At 45.5% G+C, this 21,153-nt stretch overlaps 1 protein-coding gene across 3 annotated transcripts in view; it reads left to right on the top strand.

Moving 5' to 3' along the window:
* Positions 1-20,889, top strand: part of GGTA1 (glycoprotein alpha-galactosyltransferase 1 (inactive)) — a 65,561-nt gene extending 44,672 nt beyond the window's left edge. For 2 of the 3 annotated variants that reach the window (XM_057548259.1, XM_057548261.1), the window contains exons 4-8: positions 4,758-4,793; positions 6,558-6,623; positions 7,331-7,432; positions 13,449-13,586; positions 18,308-20,889. In XM_057548259.1, coding sequence (XP_057404242.1) covers positions 4,758-4,793; positions 6,558-6,623; positions 7,331-7,432; positions 13,449-13,586; positions 18,308-19,001 — 1,036 coding nt within the window. In that variant the 3' untranslated portion in view covers positions 19,002-20,889. The remainder of the gene's footprint in view (positions 1-4,757; positions 4,794-6,557; positions 6,624-7,330; positions 7,433-13,448; positions 13,587-18,307) is intronic. The other variant, XM_057548260.1, reaches the window with a different exon arrangement.
* Positions 20,890-21,153: the final 264 nt, after the last annotated feature.

Here is a 21,153-nt window from a genome sequence, read left to right as displayed (position 1 = left end):
GGCCAGGAGAGCTGTCTCGTCACCATTGATATTTTCATGGTGACCTCCCAAGTTCAAGATGATGGCCTTGATGAACTTTAGAATGTCTCTTTCAATTCTTAAATTCTAAGATTTGATGAGCCAGCAGGACAGTCTTGGCCACTTATAAAGGAACTGCACCTTCAGGTACATCAGTAGAAGGAGGATTCTCTAGACTCCAGAGCTGTTATTCCCCGGGGTGCTGCGTAGATCTAACCGCTTCTGGAGTGTTATCCTGTTTCTTTCTGAACAACTCATTTTAAGAAAAACAAGACAAGCTAGAGAGTGACCCTGTTGAAGGGGTCTATAAACCAGGTCTTTCGAATTGAAACTGTGGGTACTTAGTCCAAAGAAAAGATGACTCAGTGTTGGATGCAGGGACCCTGGGGCTTCCTTAGATACTTGAGAGCTGAGGAAATATCCTCGCTGGAGTCTGGAGCTAGGCTGCCTGGGGCTGGTCCTGTGCCACCACTTACCTCCTCTGTGACTTTGGGCAAGTTACTCAGCCACTCTGTTCCTCAGTTTCCCTATCTTTAAAAATGGGAGAACAAACTTATGGTTACCAGGGAGAAGGGTGGGGGGAGGGATAGTTAGGGAGTTTGGGATTGACATGTACACACTGCTGTATTTAAAATGGATAACCAACAAGGACCTACTGTATAGCACAGGGAACTCTGCTCAATATTATGTAACAACCTAAATGGAAAAAGAATTTGTAAAACAATAGATACACGTATATGTATAACTGAATCACTGTGCGTACACCTGAAACTATCACAACATTGTTAATCAACTATACTCCAATATAAAATAATAAGTTAAAAAAAAAAAAGAAATGACTGATGAATAGGGGGCTGTTCTCCCTGTCTTGGTGAGCGTATTTGTGGAGCAGACCAGTTTGTATACCTGTAAAAGCTTTAGTAAACCTGGATTTTTTTCTTTTTTAAATGGGCTTGACAGTAGTACCTGCTTCATAGGGTTGTTGGATTAAATAAGTTATTGTGTATAAAGCACTTAGGGCAACACACTCAGTAAATGCTAGCTGCTATCACCATTATCATCATCATCATTACCGCCATCCTCATCATCTGCTCAGAGGGCAGAATAGGACAGGGGATTTTGACAAATAATAGAAGGAAGAGCTCTAGCAGTTGGAAGAATCCAACAGAAGAGAAAGCACCCTTTGGGTTCCTCCCCTGAATTGAGATGCTTGTGTAGGTGACCTTCAAGCTCGGAACGCTTGGTTGGATAACCTTGGTGTTTTGAATTGCAGCCAGAGTCATACTTCCATATTTTGGGTACTTCACAAAATTAAATTATGGGAGCCAAAGGCCCAAATGTGCATGTTGGCACTGGCCTCCCATAAAGAGGGTTGTTTTGCAGTGCTGGGCACACTCTTCTCTGCACAGTAACGGGAGCAGGTTCTGGCTGCTCTTCAGGGCCATAGTCTGGCACCCAGACTGCGGCCACATAATTCTTCAATGTGAGGAATCTGTTTGAACGTCTGCAAGAGGTTTAAAAGGCAGCAGATTCTTTGCCACCCTGTGAATTGGCCATGTGATGATCTGAGGTGAGCTGAGGGCACCAACCTTAGACAGGTGGGCAGCAATGTAGCTAAAAAGGGTTGTAAAATAACTCAATCGAACACATCAACTGATCAGGAAAGAGAACTGTTGTCAGTAGAGCATCCTGAAAGAAAGTTTGATTTGAGGCTGGATAAAAAAAAATTCTTAGAATTTTAGAGATGGAAGAAACTTTAAAAGTTATAATAAAATAATGATAGTGAGGGTGATTTTGACGATAGCAGCTACTAGTTATTGAGCATTTGCAGGTGCCAGGAACTGCACTGTGCATTCCCTCCAGTTCTTAAAATAGGCCTGCAAGTAAGTATTAGTCAGCATTTCCAGATGAGGAACACTGAGTCTCCACAATGTTAAATGTGAATGTTCCAGATCACATTTTCAGGAAGATTTAGGTCCGGAGCTGTCTGATTGCAGCCCATTCTCGACCCACGATACAACCCTTCCTTTAGTTGAGAGTTCCCATTTTTCAAGTGACAAAACGGAGACCAAATAGGTGAAATGACTTAACAGTGAATTTATGTCCAAGTTCTAACTGGAACTCAGATCTGATTTCATCGTCTGGGGCTCCTTCTTGAGCTGGTTGTTCATGCCGAGTGCTGTGAGGGATATAGTGTGAGCCAAGGAGAATTCCTACTCTCAAGGGGTTATGCTTTGGATGGAGCAAGCAGACGTACACACCAATAAACCAAAAATGTGGGACTTCCCTGGTGGTACAGTGGTTAAGAATCCGCATGCAAATGCAGGGGACACGGGTTCGATCCCTGGTCCGGGAAGATCCCACATGCCGTGGAGCAACTAAGCCTGTGCACCACAACTACTGAGCCTGTGCTCCAGAGCCCGTGAGCCACAACTGCTGAGCCCGCGTGCAACAACTACTGAAGCCCGCGCACCTAGAGCCTGTGCTCCACAGCAAGAGAAGCCACTGCAATGAGAAGCCCATGCAATGCGACGAAGAGTAGCCCCTGCTCAACACAACTAGAGAAAGCCCGTGCGCAGCAACAAAGACCCAACGCAGCGATAAATAACTAAGTAATTTTTTTAAAGTTAAATTTAGAAAATCAAACCAAAAGCCTAGATAAAGTTAAATTTTAAAAAAAATAACCAACAATGTGAAGTGGAGGAAGGACATCAGAGGGAGAGAAAAGGGACCATGAGAGTTCAAGAAGACAAAGATTATGTTTGGCTTAGAGAGGGATCTATTTTTTTTGCCTTCATTTACAAATATTTATTGAGCACCTACTATGTGCCAGGCACTGTGCTAGGATTGTACCAAGGAAGGCACAGAAGAGGTGGCATTTGAGCTGTGCCTTGAAGGATGAATATGTGTCCAACACCATACACTGCGGCGTGGGTGTTGCTGTGACCTGAGATGTCGAAGGCTTCTGGGAGAGGAGGGTGCAAAGAGCAAGATGGCAAATTAAAAAGTTGGGACAAGGTGGCGAATCTGAATCTACAAATCGACGCCCTGAGTGCCAGGTGGGGGTCTGAGTGCTGAGTTGCAGTGGGCCCGCCCCCTCCTGTCCCCTCTCCCTTCCTCCTCTTGTAGGGCGTGGAGTCAGATTCCCCAGGTTCAAATACTGTTTCTTCTCCTAGCAGTATGACCTTGAACAAAACCACTTAATGTGTCGGTGCCTCTGAGGAAGAATAGAACCTCCTTCACTGATTGTTGTGAGGATTTAATGAGCTAATGCATGTCAATTGCTTAGAACAGTCCCTGGCCAAGTATTAGCTATTATGAATATTGTCAGATCAATAAACAGATTTAGAAACAAGGGATGTTAGAGCTTGGTCCACAAGTACTGAGCTCAGAGGGGAAACCATAGGTGGAAAGAGGGCATGCATTTTACTCCTACCAGGAGATGTGGACTTCCAGCAGGGGCAGAAGGCAGAGTCTGAAACAAATATTAATCATTTATTTTTTTCAGAGATGAGGGCAGCTGGGGCCAGAAAGGCGCTGAGCCAGGGCATGTGCCTGAGCCCAGGTCCAGAACTCTTTCTACCAGGCTCTCTCCCTTTTGTTCACAGGGAGGAGAAGTGAGCAAGTAAGGTTTAGCCATTGGGCACAGCTTCCGTGCACAAAACAATGGAGGAATCTAGTACTACAAGTCCTGTCCCTTTACCCCCCAGATGTCTCTCAAGTCAGTGCACTCCTCTCCCTCCATCTCCTTGGCTGCCTTGACCTGGGCCTGGACCACTGCCAGCACCTCATGACTAGTCACCCATATCTACTCTCACAAGGCCTACAGATAGGACCCTATTCGTCTCCTGCCTAAAACTCTTCAAGGGCAAAATCCCCAGCAGGCCTCAGCGAGGGGACCTCTGGCTACTTCTCTGTTTATTTCCTTGCACAGTTAAATGCCTCCTTCCTTTCTCAGGGCCTTTGCATATTTTTGTCTCTGTTAGGGACACTCTTCCCAGTTCCTCTTCCCCTGGACTCCTATTTATCCTTCAGAACTCAGCTAAAACATTATCCCCTCCTCTGGGAAGCCTTCCGGGTCTTCCTGTTAAGTGCTCCTGGTTACTTATGCTTTTTTTTTTCTGCTCTCCCCACTAGCTTGTCTGCATCACAAGGACGCATAGGGACTGTGTCTGTCTCAGCCAATACCATATCCCCAGCACTTGGCATGTAACACACTGTCAGCAAGTATTTGTTGAATGAAGGGAGGTGGGCCCCTAGAGGAGTCATATAGTCGCTGGTCCAGTCTTGTAGGTGCCTTCAGATGGTCTCACTGCCTTCGTTAGCTAAAGAAATGCCCTTTGAGGCTGCTCTGTAGAAGGCTCTGAGCTGGTGGTGTGCTGGCTGTGCAGTCGTTGGTTTTAAGATAATCCTGGGTGATTCCTGAGCAGGTGGCAGGAGGGGACCTGTCTGTGGAGCCTCTCCCTCAGCAAAGCCACCCCGGACAATGGAGAGCTGCCATCTTTTTTTTTTTTTTAACTGAGATTTGAGATTCTCCAGAGACCTTCTTCCCGCCCCTTGTTCTGAGTAATCCAGAAGTGACTGAAGTCCCTTGATATCATTGGTTCTATCTCAAAGGAAGGTGGAAACCTGGGAGTAGACAAAACCCAAGCTCTCAACTCAGCCCAGGGCTTCAATGATAATGGTTTTCTCCAAATTAAAAGTAACGTGATATGTTTTTATTTCTCATTTGCTTTTAGCCCAGAAGCCTCTTTGTTCTGGATAAACCAGTCAAAGTAAGTGCTTTGAATTCTAGATATCTATGGGATGCCTCCCATGTCCACTCTGGCACCCCTACAGTCCATTCTTAACATGGCAGGTGGTGATGCAGCTCTGGTCACAGGTGGAGGGGAGGGGTCCCAGGGGTCTGGCCTGTACTCCTCCAGCCCCCTAGTCTTGCCTTTACACAGCCATGACTCTTGTTTTGTCCTTGCTTCTCATCAACTGTCTATCTCTTTAAGTAGTGTTGTCTGGAGGACAGTCCTGCCTTGCTCATAAAAATAATCAGGGTAGGTATTGTCCATTATGCAACCCACTACATGTTGTATAAAGACCCCTGCAAGAAATTTTGTTGAGACAAAGGATCAGGAAAAAAGTTTGGGTTTCCCAATGAACTAGTGTGTGTAGGAGGAGGAGGAGGATGATGATGATGATGATGATGATGATGAAGATTGGCAGTTAGGACTCTGTAAGCCTTCATTTTTCTGTCTTTGTCTTGGTTGCCAAGAAGCTCAGAGCAAAGTGTTGTGCTTAACTTCACTTGTACTTTCCTCGGCCTTCATTTCTGATATAATTTCTCCCCTGGTGTTATATCCCAGCTTTTGTGCTTACATGCCATGGGATCTTGGCAATTTCCTCAAACCCACTCAGCCACTATATCAGCCATAAAATAAAAATAAAGGTAAAACTTTTATTCTCACAGAGTGGCTGAGATGACCCAAGTCATGTGAAAACACCTACCTGAGTGACTAAAATGTTCCTCTGTTTCCTTTTGTTTTTGTTTGGTTTGTTTAGTTTTGTCTTTATTCTTGTATTGTTTCCCTATTTATTGAAACCATACCTTTTTTTTTTTAATTTTGGAAAATTTATTAATTTTATGCAAGTGGGGAAAAGAAAAGAAAAGTAACCATACCTTCTTAATCATAAACCATCTCAAGCACTTCTTGAAAGTAGATGGGCTTTAAAATAGGTTTCTTATTATTTATACCCATTCATGCCTCACCACCTTATTTGTCCAACCGAAGGGCATTGTACCCCCTGGCTTTCCCCTCTTTTCCCTCCTCCAGAAGGTGCCCACCTTGGAGAGACTCTCACAGTGAATGTGGACACTTCAGCATGTGCGTGGTGAAAGTGGTTCTGATTACAGATTGCTGAGCTTCTTTCTGGTTTAGAGACCCTCAGATTTCCTGAGTCTGTCACTGCTGACCTTTGTAGCAACTCAAATTCTCCTCGTTTAGCAAAAGACATCATTCTTGGAAACGTGCACTGTTTTCTTGAAAGACGCCGACTTGCTTCAGTAATTTTCAACTTAGAAAGCTCTTTTACATATGCTATTTTGTTTAGTCTTCAAAGCCACCTTCATGGTAGATTTATTATTGTTGTTGTTATTATTAGCATCTAACTTTTCAGAGGAGAAAATCAAGCTTCAGAGAGGGAAAATGTCCGATCACAGTCACACAACTAGTAAGTGGCAGATCCAGGACCCAGAGTTATGTATTAGTTACCTCCACATCTTGTCATTCTTCTTCTCTCCTTCTCTCCCTGCAAGGGCTCCCTGGATGAGCTGAGTGCCAGGGGACGCCCAAGGGAGGGGAGATCCAGGGAGTGTCAGGTCCATCCTCTCTCATTCAGCTAGAGCGGCGTCGCTTCGGTTCATTTTATGAATTAGTGATTTAAAAAAAAATTTTTTTAAGTGACCTGACATAAAAAGTGTTTGGAAACCCCCCAGTTTGGGACTGCCTCATTTTCTTAAAACGTTTATCATCTTTTTCATTTCTTAGAAACCCAGAAGTTGGTGACAGCAGCATTCAGAAGGGCTGGTGGTTTCCGAGCTGGTTTAACAATGGGTAAGGCGGTCAGACGATGATCTGTTTATCCACCCGATGCTATAGAGTCCAGATAAAATGGTTTCATATGGGGATATTTGTATATGTAGAGCTGATTCACTTTGCTATAAAGCAGAAACTAACACACCATTGTAAAGCAATTACACTCCAGTAAAGATGTTAAAAAAAAACCTTTAAACTAAAAAAAAAAAGTGGTTTCACAGCCATAAACTCAGTCACTTGTCTTTCTGGCCTATTGGAAGCACACAAGGACTCTATTTCATGATTGGGACTGGGACGTTAAGTTTGGTTTTCATGTGTTTGGTTTTTCCCATTTAACTTGAGGATGAGTGAAACTCAGGCTAAAGTTGGGATTGCAGGAAAGACTGTCATACGCTAAAATGTTTTCATGAGGACGGTTTTATGAAGTTTCCCTCCCCCTGAAATAGCCTGATGGTTGTTGGGTCATTAAATTGCTCACTGTGCTGACCTGGGAGGATAATAAGAAAGGTGAGTACTGCACCTTTGCATCAAAAGTACGTCTTTATGAATAAACGTTTAGTATCATGAACCTTTCTCCAGACATTCACTTGGTGCACATGTTCTCTGCCTTGGCACCCGTTTTTGCAGGATCCTCATTCACCTTCCTGCCTTCCTCAGCTTGTTTTCCCTCCCTGCCTTAGATCACCCTCCCTGCCTTCCTCAGCTTGTTTTCCCTTTGTACGTAGGACCCACAGTTACCACGAAGAAGAAGAAGACATAGACAAAGCAAAGGAGCAAAGAAAGGAGGACGAAGAAGAGCTTCAGCTATCGGACTGGTTTAATCCACAGTAAGAAAAGAAGCATCGCCCCAAGTCCAGTAAATCCATAGCTCAGCAGTGGTGGGGGGCTGCATAGGCAACAGTGCCGTGGAGAACGTTCCTGACTGAGGAGACAGAGTCTTAGCATCTATTAGACCTTGAAAACAGATTACATGAGAAACTGAGAGGCTGGATATTTTGACTTAAATGCTTGAGCAACAACGACAGTGATTCTGACAGCAGTGGCAGCAAATGAATCACAAAATACTGGGGCTGGAAGTGTTCTTACAGGCCACGGGGTGTTGTGGAAAGCCTCAGAATCTAGAGTCAGAGCAAGAAAATTCTGTGATTTGGTTAACTCATCTGTAAAATGGCAGTGATGATCCAGAATCTCACAGGGCCATGCACACATTCTGTAGCATACAACAAATGTTTATCAGACGCCTATGATATGCTAGCTGGTGTTTTTCAAACTACTGGTCACTACCCATTAATGTGTTCAGAAATTAGCTGAATGGGTTAATAACAGCTTTTTAAAAAATCGAAATCAAATGGAAAATCAGAAGGTATCACATGAAGTAAGGATAGGTATTGTTTAGTGGAATTTTTGCTTCCGTATATATGTGTATGTGCATATGTGTTTGTGACAGAAGATGTATTTCTCACTATGAGTCATGGTCAAAAATTCTGTACTAGACATTGTGTTAGGCACAGGAGACAGTAGAAATCAATCAGTATGGTTATATTCAAGAAGTTCACAGTCCTGTAGGGGCACTAGGTATGCAACTAGTATTTGCCATGATTGGTAAGGAGGTGTGATCAACCTGACTTAGAAGGATGCGGTTTGGGGGTAAGGAGGTAGGAGCTGTCCGGGATGACCATGAGGCCTGAGAGACTGGTGGGTGGTTGTGCCATTGACCAGGAAAGGGTCTAGGAGTGGTGGTGGGGGCATGAGGGGCGATGAGCTCAACTGGGGATGTATGTGGATTCAGGTACTTGTGGGGCATCTGGACAGAGATTCACAGGGTGCCTGTCTTGGTCATTCAGGCTGCTATAACAAAATACCATAGACTGGATGGCTTATAAACAACAAAAATATATTTTGTACAGTTCTGGAGGCTGGGAAGTCCAAGATCAAGTCCCCAGAAGATGTGGTGTCTGATGAGGACCCACTTCCTAATGTATACACGGTCATCTTCTCACTGTTTTCTCACGTGGTAGAAGGGAAGAGGGAACTCTCTGAGGTCTCTTTTCTAAGGGCACTAATTCCATTCATGAGGGTTCCACCCTCATGACCTAATCACCTCCCTAAAGCCCCACCCGCTAATACCATCATGTATGGGATTAGGTTTCAACACATGAATTTTGGGGGGACACAATAGTCAGTCTATAGCAGTGCCCATAAGTGTGGCAGAAGATATGCAGTAGAGATGTAGGAAGAGGAGCCATCAGAGTGCAGGTGGCGATGGGATCTGCAGGCCTGGATGAGGCCACCAGGTGGATGTCTGACATCAGCATTTAAAGGGCCAGTGGAGGAAGAGAACTCTGAAAAGGAGCAGGAGCGGCTGTAGAGGTAGGAGGAGGACCAGGGGAGAGTAGTATCTATTCCAGCATGAGGGGTCTTGGGCTCTGGAAAGACTGAACATGTTCTGGCAAGTTCTCTTATTGTTTTGGGATAAGGGATCCATGTCAGTGTGAAAGGATGGGGAATTTTGGCCTCCCATGTGTCATTTGAAGAGCTGGACAATGACATAGGGTAGCCATCTATGAGATGCTAAACCATTCCTGGAAATGTAAGATTATGGAGGCACTGTAGCTTTGACAAGCTCCTTAGATGTGTGTGTGGGGGGGGTGGTGAGACACCCCTGTCCCCGTGCCCCGCGCCAAGGGCCAGCTAGATGAGCTAGAGATGGTCGCCAATCTCCCTTCAAAGGAGGGCAGCACGCTTTTACTGTGGTACTTGTGCTTTGAGGAGTGGGACTTGGGAGGCGGGGCCGGGGCTGAATTACTGGGGTCAGAGAAGAGGAACAGCTCACAGCCACCAGCTGTCACTCTCTCCACTCTCCCCCACGCACAGCTCAGTTTCTCCTCCAAACAACTGGCGAGCAGATATTTAAAGAATATTGATTTGTAGTGACACCAAATCTAAGCCTTCTCAGGAACTAAAGTATATTTCTTGTATAACTGAATGAAAGATGAACAATTGAATTAATAAACAAATATATTTATAGAAATGTATCCTTTTCTGTAAACTGTCTGAAACATCTTAAGTATATTGTGTATACATTTTTACATCAGTATCACTTACTCTCTGTATCATCACATCCTCTTAATTTTCCTCCTGCTTCTCCCATCTCCCTTCTCAGTCTCCTTAACTGGGGCCTCTCCCTCTTCCCAGCCATCAAATATTAGTTTCTGGAGGCTGAGTCCAGTATCCTCATCTCATTTCTTTATACCATCTTCCAATATGCTCTCACCCATTTCCATGGCATTAGATACCATCCATGGGTGAATGACACCCACATTTATATCTTTAGTCCAAAGGTTTTCCCTGATCCCCTGCTTGTGTCTGACTGCCTGCCTGACATCTCTGTGTGTCTCACGTGACCCAGATGGAGTTCTTGATTCTACCCCACCCTCATTCTTCTCATTCCCCATCTCAAGCCAGAGTCCAGGAGACCTCTCTGATTCCTCCTTCATCCTTTCCTTCATCCATCCCACAGTCTAATTCATTTACATGTTCTGTTAATTCTTCCCCCCAAATTCTTCCCACATCATCTCCTTCTCGCCATCCCACAGCCACCACCCTTGTTCATGTCACCATCAGCTCTTGTCTACGTGCTGCTGCCTGGAAGGAGTCCAGTAAATAACACATTGTATGCATTCCACACCTGTTTTGAACTGCTGCATGATTCATAGAACTTTAACACTTCCTCTTCCCCACCCTTGGGGACCACAGTGTACCCATAAATAAGTACATAAAATGTAAAAGCTACCAATTACCTAGCTAGGTGTGTGTTTGGGTTATGGAGGCCCTTTTATTTTGTGGGAAACCTTTAGTCTGTACTGGTGGAACCCCACAAGCTGAAGTAACAACAGTGGGTGCCCTGCTTGGAAAGAAGGCATTTGAGCAGTTTCCCATCTTTCCTGGTACTTTTTCCTCCTTTTAGAGCCCCATCTTCGTAACCTTGGACATCTTTTGCTCTTACACATGTGTAGTTTGCCTGCTGTCACTTGTCTTTTTTTTTTCAGGGTTGGGTGTGGTGGGGTCTGAGCAGAGGTTCATCCAGGAAGCTGATCTCAATCATCTTCCCACCCCATCTTCCTCCCCACGGCCTGCGTTTTCAGCCTGTCATCTGGCTTCCTAGTCAGGGTCGCTGACATGTTGGAATTGCCAGTGGAATTTAATAATTAACAGCTGGGAAATAGAACATTTTAATTTTTAATGAAACGTTAATTTTTAATATTACTGCTTTTTTTTTTTCCTGCTCAAAGGACTCTTCCCAGCCAAGTAAACAAACTGGACACTGGTGTCTTGACTCAGTCTTTCTAGAAGGTGTAGACTGAGTGGTCGTGCAGTGGAGGAGCATGTGGTAGGCTGACCACCTGTCAGGACTGTGAGACTCTCAAGGGGTACGACGGGTCTCATTCCTCTGATCTCCGTGCTCAGCCCTGGGCCTGGCACAGAGCAGAGACTTAGCAGATGTGCATGGTGGGGCTGAGGGCCCTGATCTGGCCCCTCCTGTTGATTAAATGGCTAAAGGTGTAGTTCCCTTCTCCTTCTCGCCTACCCCTGCTTTCTTTATTTGTGAAACGGGTGAGGACAGCACCCGCTCTAGAAGGTAGTTGTGAGGATTCAATGAGAGAATGAAAGTCAAGGGCAGCCCCTGTACCCCGAAGTATTAAATAAGAATACCGTCCTTTCCTCCTTTTTCTCTTCCTCTTTCTCTTCCTTTTCTTAAAAATAATATTACCGGCTTGCCAAATGTTCAGCTCACACATGGCTGCATGGCTTAGCTGATGGACTGGGACAGAACTGCTAAGAGATCCTTGACAGACAATGGATGAGGTGACAATGCATGGGAGGGTTTGTGTTCAGAAACATTGGTTATAGAATGATAAGCCGTGTGTGTGTGTGTGTGTGTGTGTGTTGGTTTGAAATCCAGTCATTCAACAAAGCTGGGAGTTTTATGTGACTAAAAGCATCACATAAGCTTCTAAAAACAAAACAAAAAAAACTCATCATTTCTCATTCTGCACTGATAAAAAATGCTGAAGTAGTAAGTTGAGTGGAAATGACTGACAAACCTGTGTTTTAACCCCAGTTCATCAGCCTAGCAAATAAATATGCAATATAAGAAGCAATAGATATAGTGGTTCAGAGCACAGACTACAGAGTTCCAGCTTGGCTCCTTACTAGCTGTGTGACCTCAGACAAGTTATTTAACTGCTCCGTGCTGCAGTTTCCTCATTGATAAAATGGGACTCAAAATAGCACCTACCTCTGAAGGGTGAAGCCCTTGGTACTGTGCCTGGTCCCATAGGAAGTGTCCAGTGTGTGTTCGTTACATCATTAGCTGTTTGGCCTCGGACATGTTAACAAGCCTTTCTGAGCCTTGGTTTTCTTATCTGTACCATGAACATAATACATGGCAGGGCTTTTGCAAGGACTACATGAGAACGTGTATGTGAAAGTGTCTCACGCAGGTTGGTGCAGAGTCCAAAATAGCTTCTTTCATGATGGAAGGAAACCAAGAGCAGCTCGCCCTGTGCAGCCGTGCAGCGATCTGACCCGGGTGGGAGGGCAGAGCTGGGTGGGCTTTGAGACTCCAGACAAGGTGGGGAGGGCCGCGAGGGCAGCCTGGCAGTGTCCCTCCCCATCTCTGCAGGAGATTCACTGTGTGGGGAAGAAGGAAGCAGCCCTGAAGCAGGGCACAGGGCAGGGGTGGGAGCGCTGAGTCAGCTCCAGAATAGGAGTGCAGAACTTGGGGACAGAGGGACAGGAGGCATGAGTGAGACTCTACTGGGGGTTGGGGCGAGCAGAGGGTGACCCAGCCTTGCCCAGCCTCACTGGAAAAACTCAGCTTCGCCCCTGGGGGTTGAGTCTAAATGACTGTGTTTCAGTTGCTACTTCCCAACAGGCAAGTGCAGTCACTTCCAGAGCAAATGGGGGTCGGAGCTGAGTCTCTGCCACCCCCTCCCATCCCCCCACCCCGCCTCGGGCTGGGCCCCAGCTGCTACTCAGCCTTTCTGCATTTACTCTTCCCAGTTTGGTGTTTCGTCGTTGCTCTTACGTTGTTTCCGGTGTTTGTGTCGGCTTTGCCAAGTCCCTTTCAAGTGTTCTGAGTGCAGAGGACATCCTCCCCTCCCACCTTCCCCTGCTTTGTGCCTTTAGTCAAGAGGCCACGTGGTCTGAGAGAGGTCGGAGCAAGAGCCCCAGCCTGCAGGGTCCCTTCTTTCCTGGGTGACCGTCTCCTCGTTTGTCAAATGAATGATAAACACCAGAACCCCCTTAGTCTGGGGCCCTTTTTGCTGTATAACCAGGTTCCAACCCAGAGATCCCCTTCTAGCAAAAGGCAAGTTGAAACAGCGGCTTCTTCCTCTTTCGGCTCTCACGGCACTCTCTGGTCCCCCTGCATCAAGCACTAGGGCTTTCTCAGGGTCAGATGGCACCCACAGGGGTGAAGAACACCCAGAGATGCCACTGGCAGCTTAGGAAGGGGCTGGGGAGACAGCAGGAGAGATTTAGAAGGAAGATGAGGACAAGGAAAGCAGGAAGTGGGGGGGGGATAGAGGGTTTGAGTTGTACAGGTAAGGTCCCCACAGGGTCCCCCAACGCAGCCCTCAGAGACACCTGGGCCAGGGTCTCCTGTCCCTCACCCAGAAGATGATGCAAATGTCATACCACCAGCCGACTGTTTGAGGTTCAACTACAGTCGGGATTCAAGGACAGTCACCATAAGCCATGGCTCACCCGTTTTCCCTCAGACTGTCTCTGCCCTCCCTTAAAAGCCATCCTGATTCATGCACTCTGTTTTGTCACCAGTAAACGCCCAGAGGTTGTGACCATGACCGGATGGAAGGCGCCGGTGGTGTGGGAAGGCACCTACAACAGAGCTATCCTAGAAAATTATTATGCCAAACAGAAAATTACCGTGGGCTTGACGGTTTTTGCTGTCGGAAGGTAGGTGTTGCCAATAAAACTGACTTTAACTTTTTCTTGTTCCACTGTCAGAAGGTTGGCAAGGGGCCCCCCTGGGCTTACAGAGGCTGTTTGTGACGTGTCTGAATTATTAGACAGGAGAATGGAGTAATAGGACCATTTCAGGCTCATTTCTGCTGAGGCCCCAAAAGGCTGAGAACAAGACAGTGATCGGGGAGTCGACAACTTCCCACCTCATTGAGGGCCTCGGTTGCAGGTAAGAATGTCTGCTGCACCCACTGAGCCTGGAGTCTACAGCACGCCCACAGCCGCCTCTGCCCTGATCTCCACAGCTCTCTCTGGAAATTCCAAAAATGCCAGCTGTTAGACAGCCCGAATGGGCGTCATTGTTTCTCCTACACTCTCAAGACCCCGGACCAAGGACCAGGGAGAGAAGTGACCTAAGTGCGGTGGTTTTCCACATCAGCATGGCTGACCACTCCTCCATGGGTTCCTGGGCTGCTTCCTACCCCATTCGTCCTGGAGACTTTGGCCCCAGGAGATTTGGCTGGTCAGAACTTCCTCTTCCAGAGGTTGGATAGGTTCCTGTTTCAGCTTCCATTTCCTTGTTTAGAACATTTCTCCCCAAACTGCAATCATTCTTACTTAAAAGTAGTAGCAGGACTTCCCTGGTGGCACAGTGGTTAAGAATCTGCCTGCCAATGCAGGGGACCTGGCTTTGATACCGGGTCTGGGGAGATCCCACATGCCACGTAACAACTAAGCCCGTGCACCACAACTACTGAGCCTGAGCTCTAGAGCCCGCAAGCCACAGCTACTGGGCCCGTGTGCCACAACTACTGAAGCCCATGCACTCTAGGGCCTGCGTGCCACAACTACTGAGCCTGCGTGCTGCAACTACTGAAGCCCACGCGCCTAGAGCCCGTGCTCCGCAACAAGAGAAGCCACTGCAATGAGAAGCCCGTGCACCACAACGAAGAGTAGGCCCCGCTCGCCACAACTAGAGAAAGCCCGTGCGCAGCAACGAAGACCCAATGCAGCCAAAAATTAAAAAAAAAAAAAAGTAGTAGCTGTAATCTTAGTTTAAAATACAATATAACCCATTTTGTTCTTTTGAAGATTTTTTTTTTTCCAAAACAAAATTAAAAGTTCACTTTTCCTATTAGCCTCCGCCCCCACCCCCCGCCCCCTCTCTGGGGCTTCCCATCTGTACCTTTTCCAAAAGCCACATGGAAAGTTGACCTCTCGCCTGTACAAAGAGAGGTGAAGGCCCAGGATGATCTGAGTGAAGATCAGAGCGTTCTCCCGAGACCTCCAACCCAGAGCCCAGAAGCCATCGCCATCACCGTACTGATCAAGTCCCAATGTCACTGAATGTGCTGATCCCAGGGGCCTAGGCGGCATCTCTAATTGAGAAGGGTGACCGGAGTTTTGACATTTTTACTAGAAGAATCTGTACTGAGTCGGGAGCAGATGCTCAGCTCCCCTTATCCTTTGGTACGAGAGGGGACAAGCCAGCCACACTGCTGACTGATTTAATCCTGATGTTTCCAAAAAGAACAGAACGTTGCCGGTGGCTCCACAGTGGTTTCTGCCTTCTCCTTGCAGCTTCTCAGAACTAAACTGTAAATCGCATATCCTGGTGAAATCCATGTGCTCTCCGCTCGGGGGCATGAGAGGACTGTTTGTACTCAGCAGCAATAAATCCTCCCAAGAGTGGATTTGGACTATTAGGAGATATGATGTTTGGTTTGTTTTCAAATAACAATGCACAGAGCCAACCGCAGTGCTTTAATCTCTAAACAATGTTAAACCTCACAAAGGCCCCCTCCCTTCCCCTGGGATTGTCTCCCAGGCTTCAGGGTGCAATAGATTGTTCTTAAAGTTCCAGAGTATGGAAGAATTTCCTGACCACCAGCCCCAGAGCCATGTTGAAGTCCCTCTTTATATTGCTCCGATATATTCTCTCCATTTAAAGAATCAATACTGTCAACGCTGGGGTTTCCAGAGACCAATATTAAAAGCACAGTTTATTTTTGTAGTAACGAAAGGGAATCCAAGCAGCAACCAAAAAGCAAAAAGAAGTGCCAGTTATTATTACTCACGAAACACCATAATTGGCCGTTAGTGTGGTCAGCAAATTACACTCATTCCACATGCACTGAGCATGAGTCTGGGGGTGGCATGAGTTGTGTTAAGCCAACCAACTACTCCTTCTTCCCCTTCTCTATCATCCCCATGGCTTCACAAGATAGCGTGTAGCTTGGCTTACAGAAGACACGAACATGATGTTTTGTTTTGTTTTGTTTTAATTTATTTATTTAATTTTATTTTTGGCTGCGCTGGGTCTTCGGTGCTGCGTGCGGCCTTTCTCTAGTTGCAGCGAGCGGGGGCTGCTCATTGCGGTGGCTTCTCTTGTTGCGGAGCACGGGCTCTAGGCGCACGGGCTTCAGTAGTTGTGGCTCACAGGCTCTAGAGCGCAGGCTCAGTAGTTGTGGCGCACGGGCTTAGTTGCCCCGCGGCATGTGGGATCTTCCCGGACCAGGGATCGAACCGCTGTCTCCTGCATTGGCAGGCGGATTCTTAACCACTGCGCCACCAGGGAAGTCCCAAACATGATGTTTTTTGAATGAATAAGTAAATAGCTAAAATACCACTGCATACCTATTAGAGTGACCCAAATCCAAAACACTGACAACACCAACTGCTGGCGAAAATGTGGAGCAAGAGGAGCTCTTATTCACTGCTGGTGAGAGTGCAAAATGGTACAGCCACTTTGGAAGACAGTTTGGCAGATTCTTAACAAAACGAAACATACTTTTATCATACGGTCCAGCCATTGCACTCCTTGGCGTTTACCCAAAAAAGTTGAAACTTTATGTCCACACAGAAATTTGCATACAGGTGTTTATAGCAGCCAGCTTTATTCATAATTGCCCACACTTGGAAGTAACTAAGGTGTCCTGTAGTAGGTGAGTGGATCAATAAGCCGTGGCACATCCAGGGGGTGGAATATTATCAGGGCAAAAAAAAATAAACACTATCAAGGCTTAAGAAGACATGGAGGAACCTTAAATGCACATTACTAAGTAAAAGAAACCAATCTGAAAAGACTACATACTGTACGATTTCAACTATATATGACATTCTGGAAAAGGCAAAACTATGGAGAAAGTAAAAAGATCAGTAGTTACCAGGGGTTGGAGTGGGGAAATGGATGAATAGGCATAACACAGAATTTTTAGGGCAGTGAAAATACTCTGTATAATACCATACATAATGGAAGATACCTGTCATTATATATTTGTCCAAACCCATAGAATGTAAACTGTGGACTTAGCCTGATAATGATGTGTCAATGTGGGTTCATCGACTGCAATGCATGTGCCACCCTGGTGCTGGACGTTGATATTGGGGAGGCTGTGGGAGGGACGGGGGAGCGGGGGGGTATATGGGAACTCTCTGCAATTTCAGCTCAATTTTGCCGTGAGCCTAAACATGCTCTAAAAAATAAAATCTATTTTTAAAAAAGGAAATGAGATAGTTAAAATAAGGTTAAATCAGAGCTTGTTTGCTCTGGTATTGGGATGGGTCTTATAATGTCGGTATCTGGTTAACGGATTGGTGTTTGGGGTGACCAGAGGGAAATTCACAAGGTGAATGTGTAATATGGAAGGATATCTATATCCCATAACCCATTCTCTGGGTCCCAGAGAAGGATAAGAGAGTGGCGATGGTTAGACTTAATGCATCCCCAAAGGACCCAAGGGTCACGTCACCCTTGCATCTGGTAGGGCAATAGCAACGTTGGAGTATAGGTTGGGGTTTTCAAAGGAGGCCTAAGAACTAGTGCCCCCTGATGTTGATTGAAGGGTACAAACCTGCAGTTATCAGATGAATAAGTTCTGGGGATCTAACATACAGCATGGTGATTATCGTTAATAAAATTGTATTATATACTTGAAAACTGTTCAGAGAATAAGTCTCAAATCTTCTTGCCACAAAAAAAGAAATGATAATTATGTGATGTGATGAAGGTGTTAACTAATGCTACAGTGGTAATCATTTTGTAATATCTGTGTACCAAATCAACACTTGGCACACGTTAAACTTACACAGTGATACATGTCAATTATATCTCAATAAAGCAGGAAAAAAAAAGAACCAGTACCCCTCTGCCTACCCAAAGTCTGAATCAACTGATAAATAAGACAAGGGGCTAAGTAAGGCAGATGGTAGTGAATATCACCTTCATTACAGTTAAAGCTGATACTGGAGAATGTGGCTTATATCTGAAGGCCCTATGCCTCCTGATGTTGAACCACAGAATTAGAAAGACTTGGGCATCCAGGCACCTACAGCACAAGAAACTGCAAGCCTCTTGTTGTGGGAGCAGGGCCTGTACCACTAAGCTACCAGTACAAGGCCCAGAGCAGTTGAGAACACATGTTCTTTCCACCTGGCAGGCTTCCAAGAGTGAGAGAGGAGGGGGCGGGGCTGGGCATGCCCAGTCACCCTTCTAGAATCATCAATCAGGTAAGTCACTCCACCTCCCTAGAGTTGAGTGACTGAATGGTGGAGAGTGGCCAGGAATGTCCTTCTGTGTGAAAGCACTTGTCTGGGATGGGGGAAAAAATAATTCCTTTCCTAAACTGCAAAATACAGACAAGATGATGAGAATAGCATGTCGCCTCCTGCAGAAGTCCTAGAGGTTACATTTATCCCATTCTTCTTTGTTTCAGATACATTGAGCATTACTTGGAGGAGTTCTTAACATCTGCTAATAAGTACTTCATGGTTGGCCACAGAGTCATATTTTACATCATGGTGGATGATATATCCAGGATGCCTTTGATAGAGCTGGGTCCTCTGCGTTCCTTCAAAGTGTTTGAGATCAGGCCTGAGAAGAGGTGGCAGGACATCAGCATGATGCGCATGAAGACCATCGGGGAGCACATTGTAGCCCACATCCAGCATGAGGTCGACTTCCTCTTCTGCATGGACGTGGACCAGGTCTTCCAAGACACCTTTGGGCTGGAGACCCTGGGCCAGTCGGTGGCTCAGCTACAGGCCTGGTGGTACAAGGCAGATCCTGACGAGTTCACCTACGAGAGGCGGAAAGAGTCCGCAGCATACATTCCGTTTGGCCAGGGGGATTTTTATTACCATGCGGCCATTTTTGGGGGAACACCCACTCAGGTCCTAAACATCACCCAGGAGTGCTTCAAGGGAATCCTCCAGGACAAGAAAAATGACATAGAAGCCGAGTGGCATGATGAAAGCCATCTAAACAAGTATTTCCTTCTCAACAAACCCACTAAAATCTTATCCCCAGAATACTGCTGGGATTATCATATAGGCCTGCCTTCAGATATTAAGCTTGTCAAGATATCTTGGCAGACAAAAGAATATAATTTGGTTAGAAATAACGTCTGACTTTAAATTGTGCCGGTAGGTTTCTGAATTTGAGAGAGTATTATTCTGGCTACTTCAGAAAAGTAACACTTAATTTCAACTTAAAAAAAAATACTAACAAAACACCAACACAGCAAGTACATATTATTCCTCCTTGCAACTTCAAGCCTTGTAATATGGGAGAATGAACCTATGGTAATCAGATGTAAATTCCTAGTGATTTCTTATCTATTCTGGGTTGGGGGGATACACTATCAGCTAAACCAAAAAAAAAAAGAAAATTGTCATGGGCAAAGAAAAAGCCAGAAACACTCTACATGCATCAGTTGACCTACCATAGAAAAGTATGCATAGGGAAGTGTTTGGCAACAAGATACAATTGTGAGCGGTTGTCCTCTTGATTTCAGTGTCTTCCTGTCTCTGCTGAGTCTAAAGCAACAGAGTTGCTTTGCAAACAGGAGAACTCTTAGTAGGACACAGTTAACCTTGGCAACCCTCAAGTGGTTTCAACAGCAGAGTACTTCAGGCCATTTGTAGTCCACGTCCTTTTCTTATCAGGACGTTGTTTGGCTTCCGTGCAAAGACTGGTCAAGACTCCCAGTGGATATCACAGTGACGAATGTTGGGAGTCACAGGGAATCTGATGAGCCAATGGGTGCTCAGCATGAAATGAAAACAAAGCCTCAAAGTAAGTTTGCCATGAAATAGCAAAGAGAGAGTAGAAAGACAGGGGACTGATCACTGTGGGGGCAATGCCACCTCTGAGGGGAACAGGGCATGGGGTTGGCACATAAATACAGCAGCATGGATCCAGGCGCTGAATGGGAGGCAATGTGGGTGGTCTCCAGTCTCCTCAACCGTTATGACACCAAGAGAAGTGTTGTCTTAGAAGAGGCTTCTTGTTTTGGCCAAGTCATATTCGGTCCACCATGCTCTGGAACTTGAGTCTTCAAATCCTTGGCCAGAGGAAGTGGGTGGTGTCAGAGTAGACAAAGACCTGCAGGGGACTGAAGAGGCTTGCAAGGGGTTACACGTTTCCCAGACCTGGCCTTCATGACAGTCAGTCATCAGCAAATCCTGCCACCACCTGCTCTAACCCTCAGCCCATCACGCCCCAACTTGGAGGGCTGACATCAAGGAACCTCTTGTTTTCCCCTGCCCCATCTGCACTACTGAAGTGTAACAACCAGATGTGTATCATAAAACAGTTCATTGATTTTATATCAAAAGTAGAGGGGATGGCAATGGGAGACCCGGTCTTCGTGACTGAACAGCTTAACATTCAATTCCTTTCTCTAAGAGAAGCTATGAAATCTTACATATTATTTAAAGTTAAGCAATTCAATGTAAAGGAAGTTAGGAGGCAACATTTACATATGCAGGCATGTTTATATTTTGCTTGTGTTCCAGTTTAGGTCACTGGTTTCCATTTTCAAGCAATTTACTTGAAGAGCCATTGCACTGGCTTGATGTTCAGCACCATGGGCTTCTTTGATAAAATCAAACCTCCATTTTCGCTACTGTTTCACTGTGCCTCCTAGTCTTCAATTCTTGCCAAGAATTTTCACAACCCAGCAAAACACAACAAAACCAACAAAAATCCTGAAGAAGTGCCCTTGTAAAAGAAAAAGGAGATTGCAGGTCAGTTTGGACTCTTGCTTCTCTATAACTCAAGTTTTCTGGGATCCATTCTGGAGTAGGGAGAGTTCATGGTTTAATTCCCAAAGCAAAGAAATGATCTATCCTCAAAGATTAAAGGACTGATGTTTCCTTTTGAAGGAATCTTGATTTTTTTTTAATTCACTTAAAATTCCAAATAGACAAACTCAAGATGTTATTAATAGTTCAGCATTAAAAAAAATAAATAAAATTCCTGATTTACAATTGAATAAATTATTTTCTCAGTATATTCTGGTCTAGTCATGGAGTGTGCATTTTCTCCCAAAGATGTTCAGAATTGTCAGTTGCAGAATTTTAAATACTTAGACTCCAAATAGTCCTTGTGTCCTTCTAAAAATTTGTCCACTGTTACAAAGATAGGAAGAACGTGGTTGAGATTCGCTAACTTTTATAACAACAAATGCTTATATAGAGCTTCCCAAAGTGATGCGCTGAAGTAATTAAGTGCCAGTAAAATAAGGCTTGCCCATGAAGGTCTGGGTGGGGCACGAGG

This window comes from Balaenoptera acutorostrata, chromosome 6 (genome assembly GCF_949987535.1).
Source record: "Balaenoptera acutorostrata chromosome 6, mBalAcu1.1, whole genome shotgun sequence".
In the NCBI taxonomy this organism is placed as follows: Eukaryota; Metazoa; Chordata; class Mammalia; order Artiodactyla; family Balaenopteridae; genus Balaenoptera; species Balaenoptera acutorostrata.
This window is presented reverse-complemented; position numbering and strand designations above follow the sequence as displayed.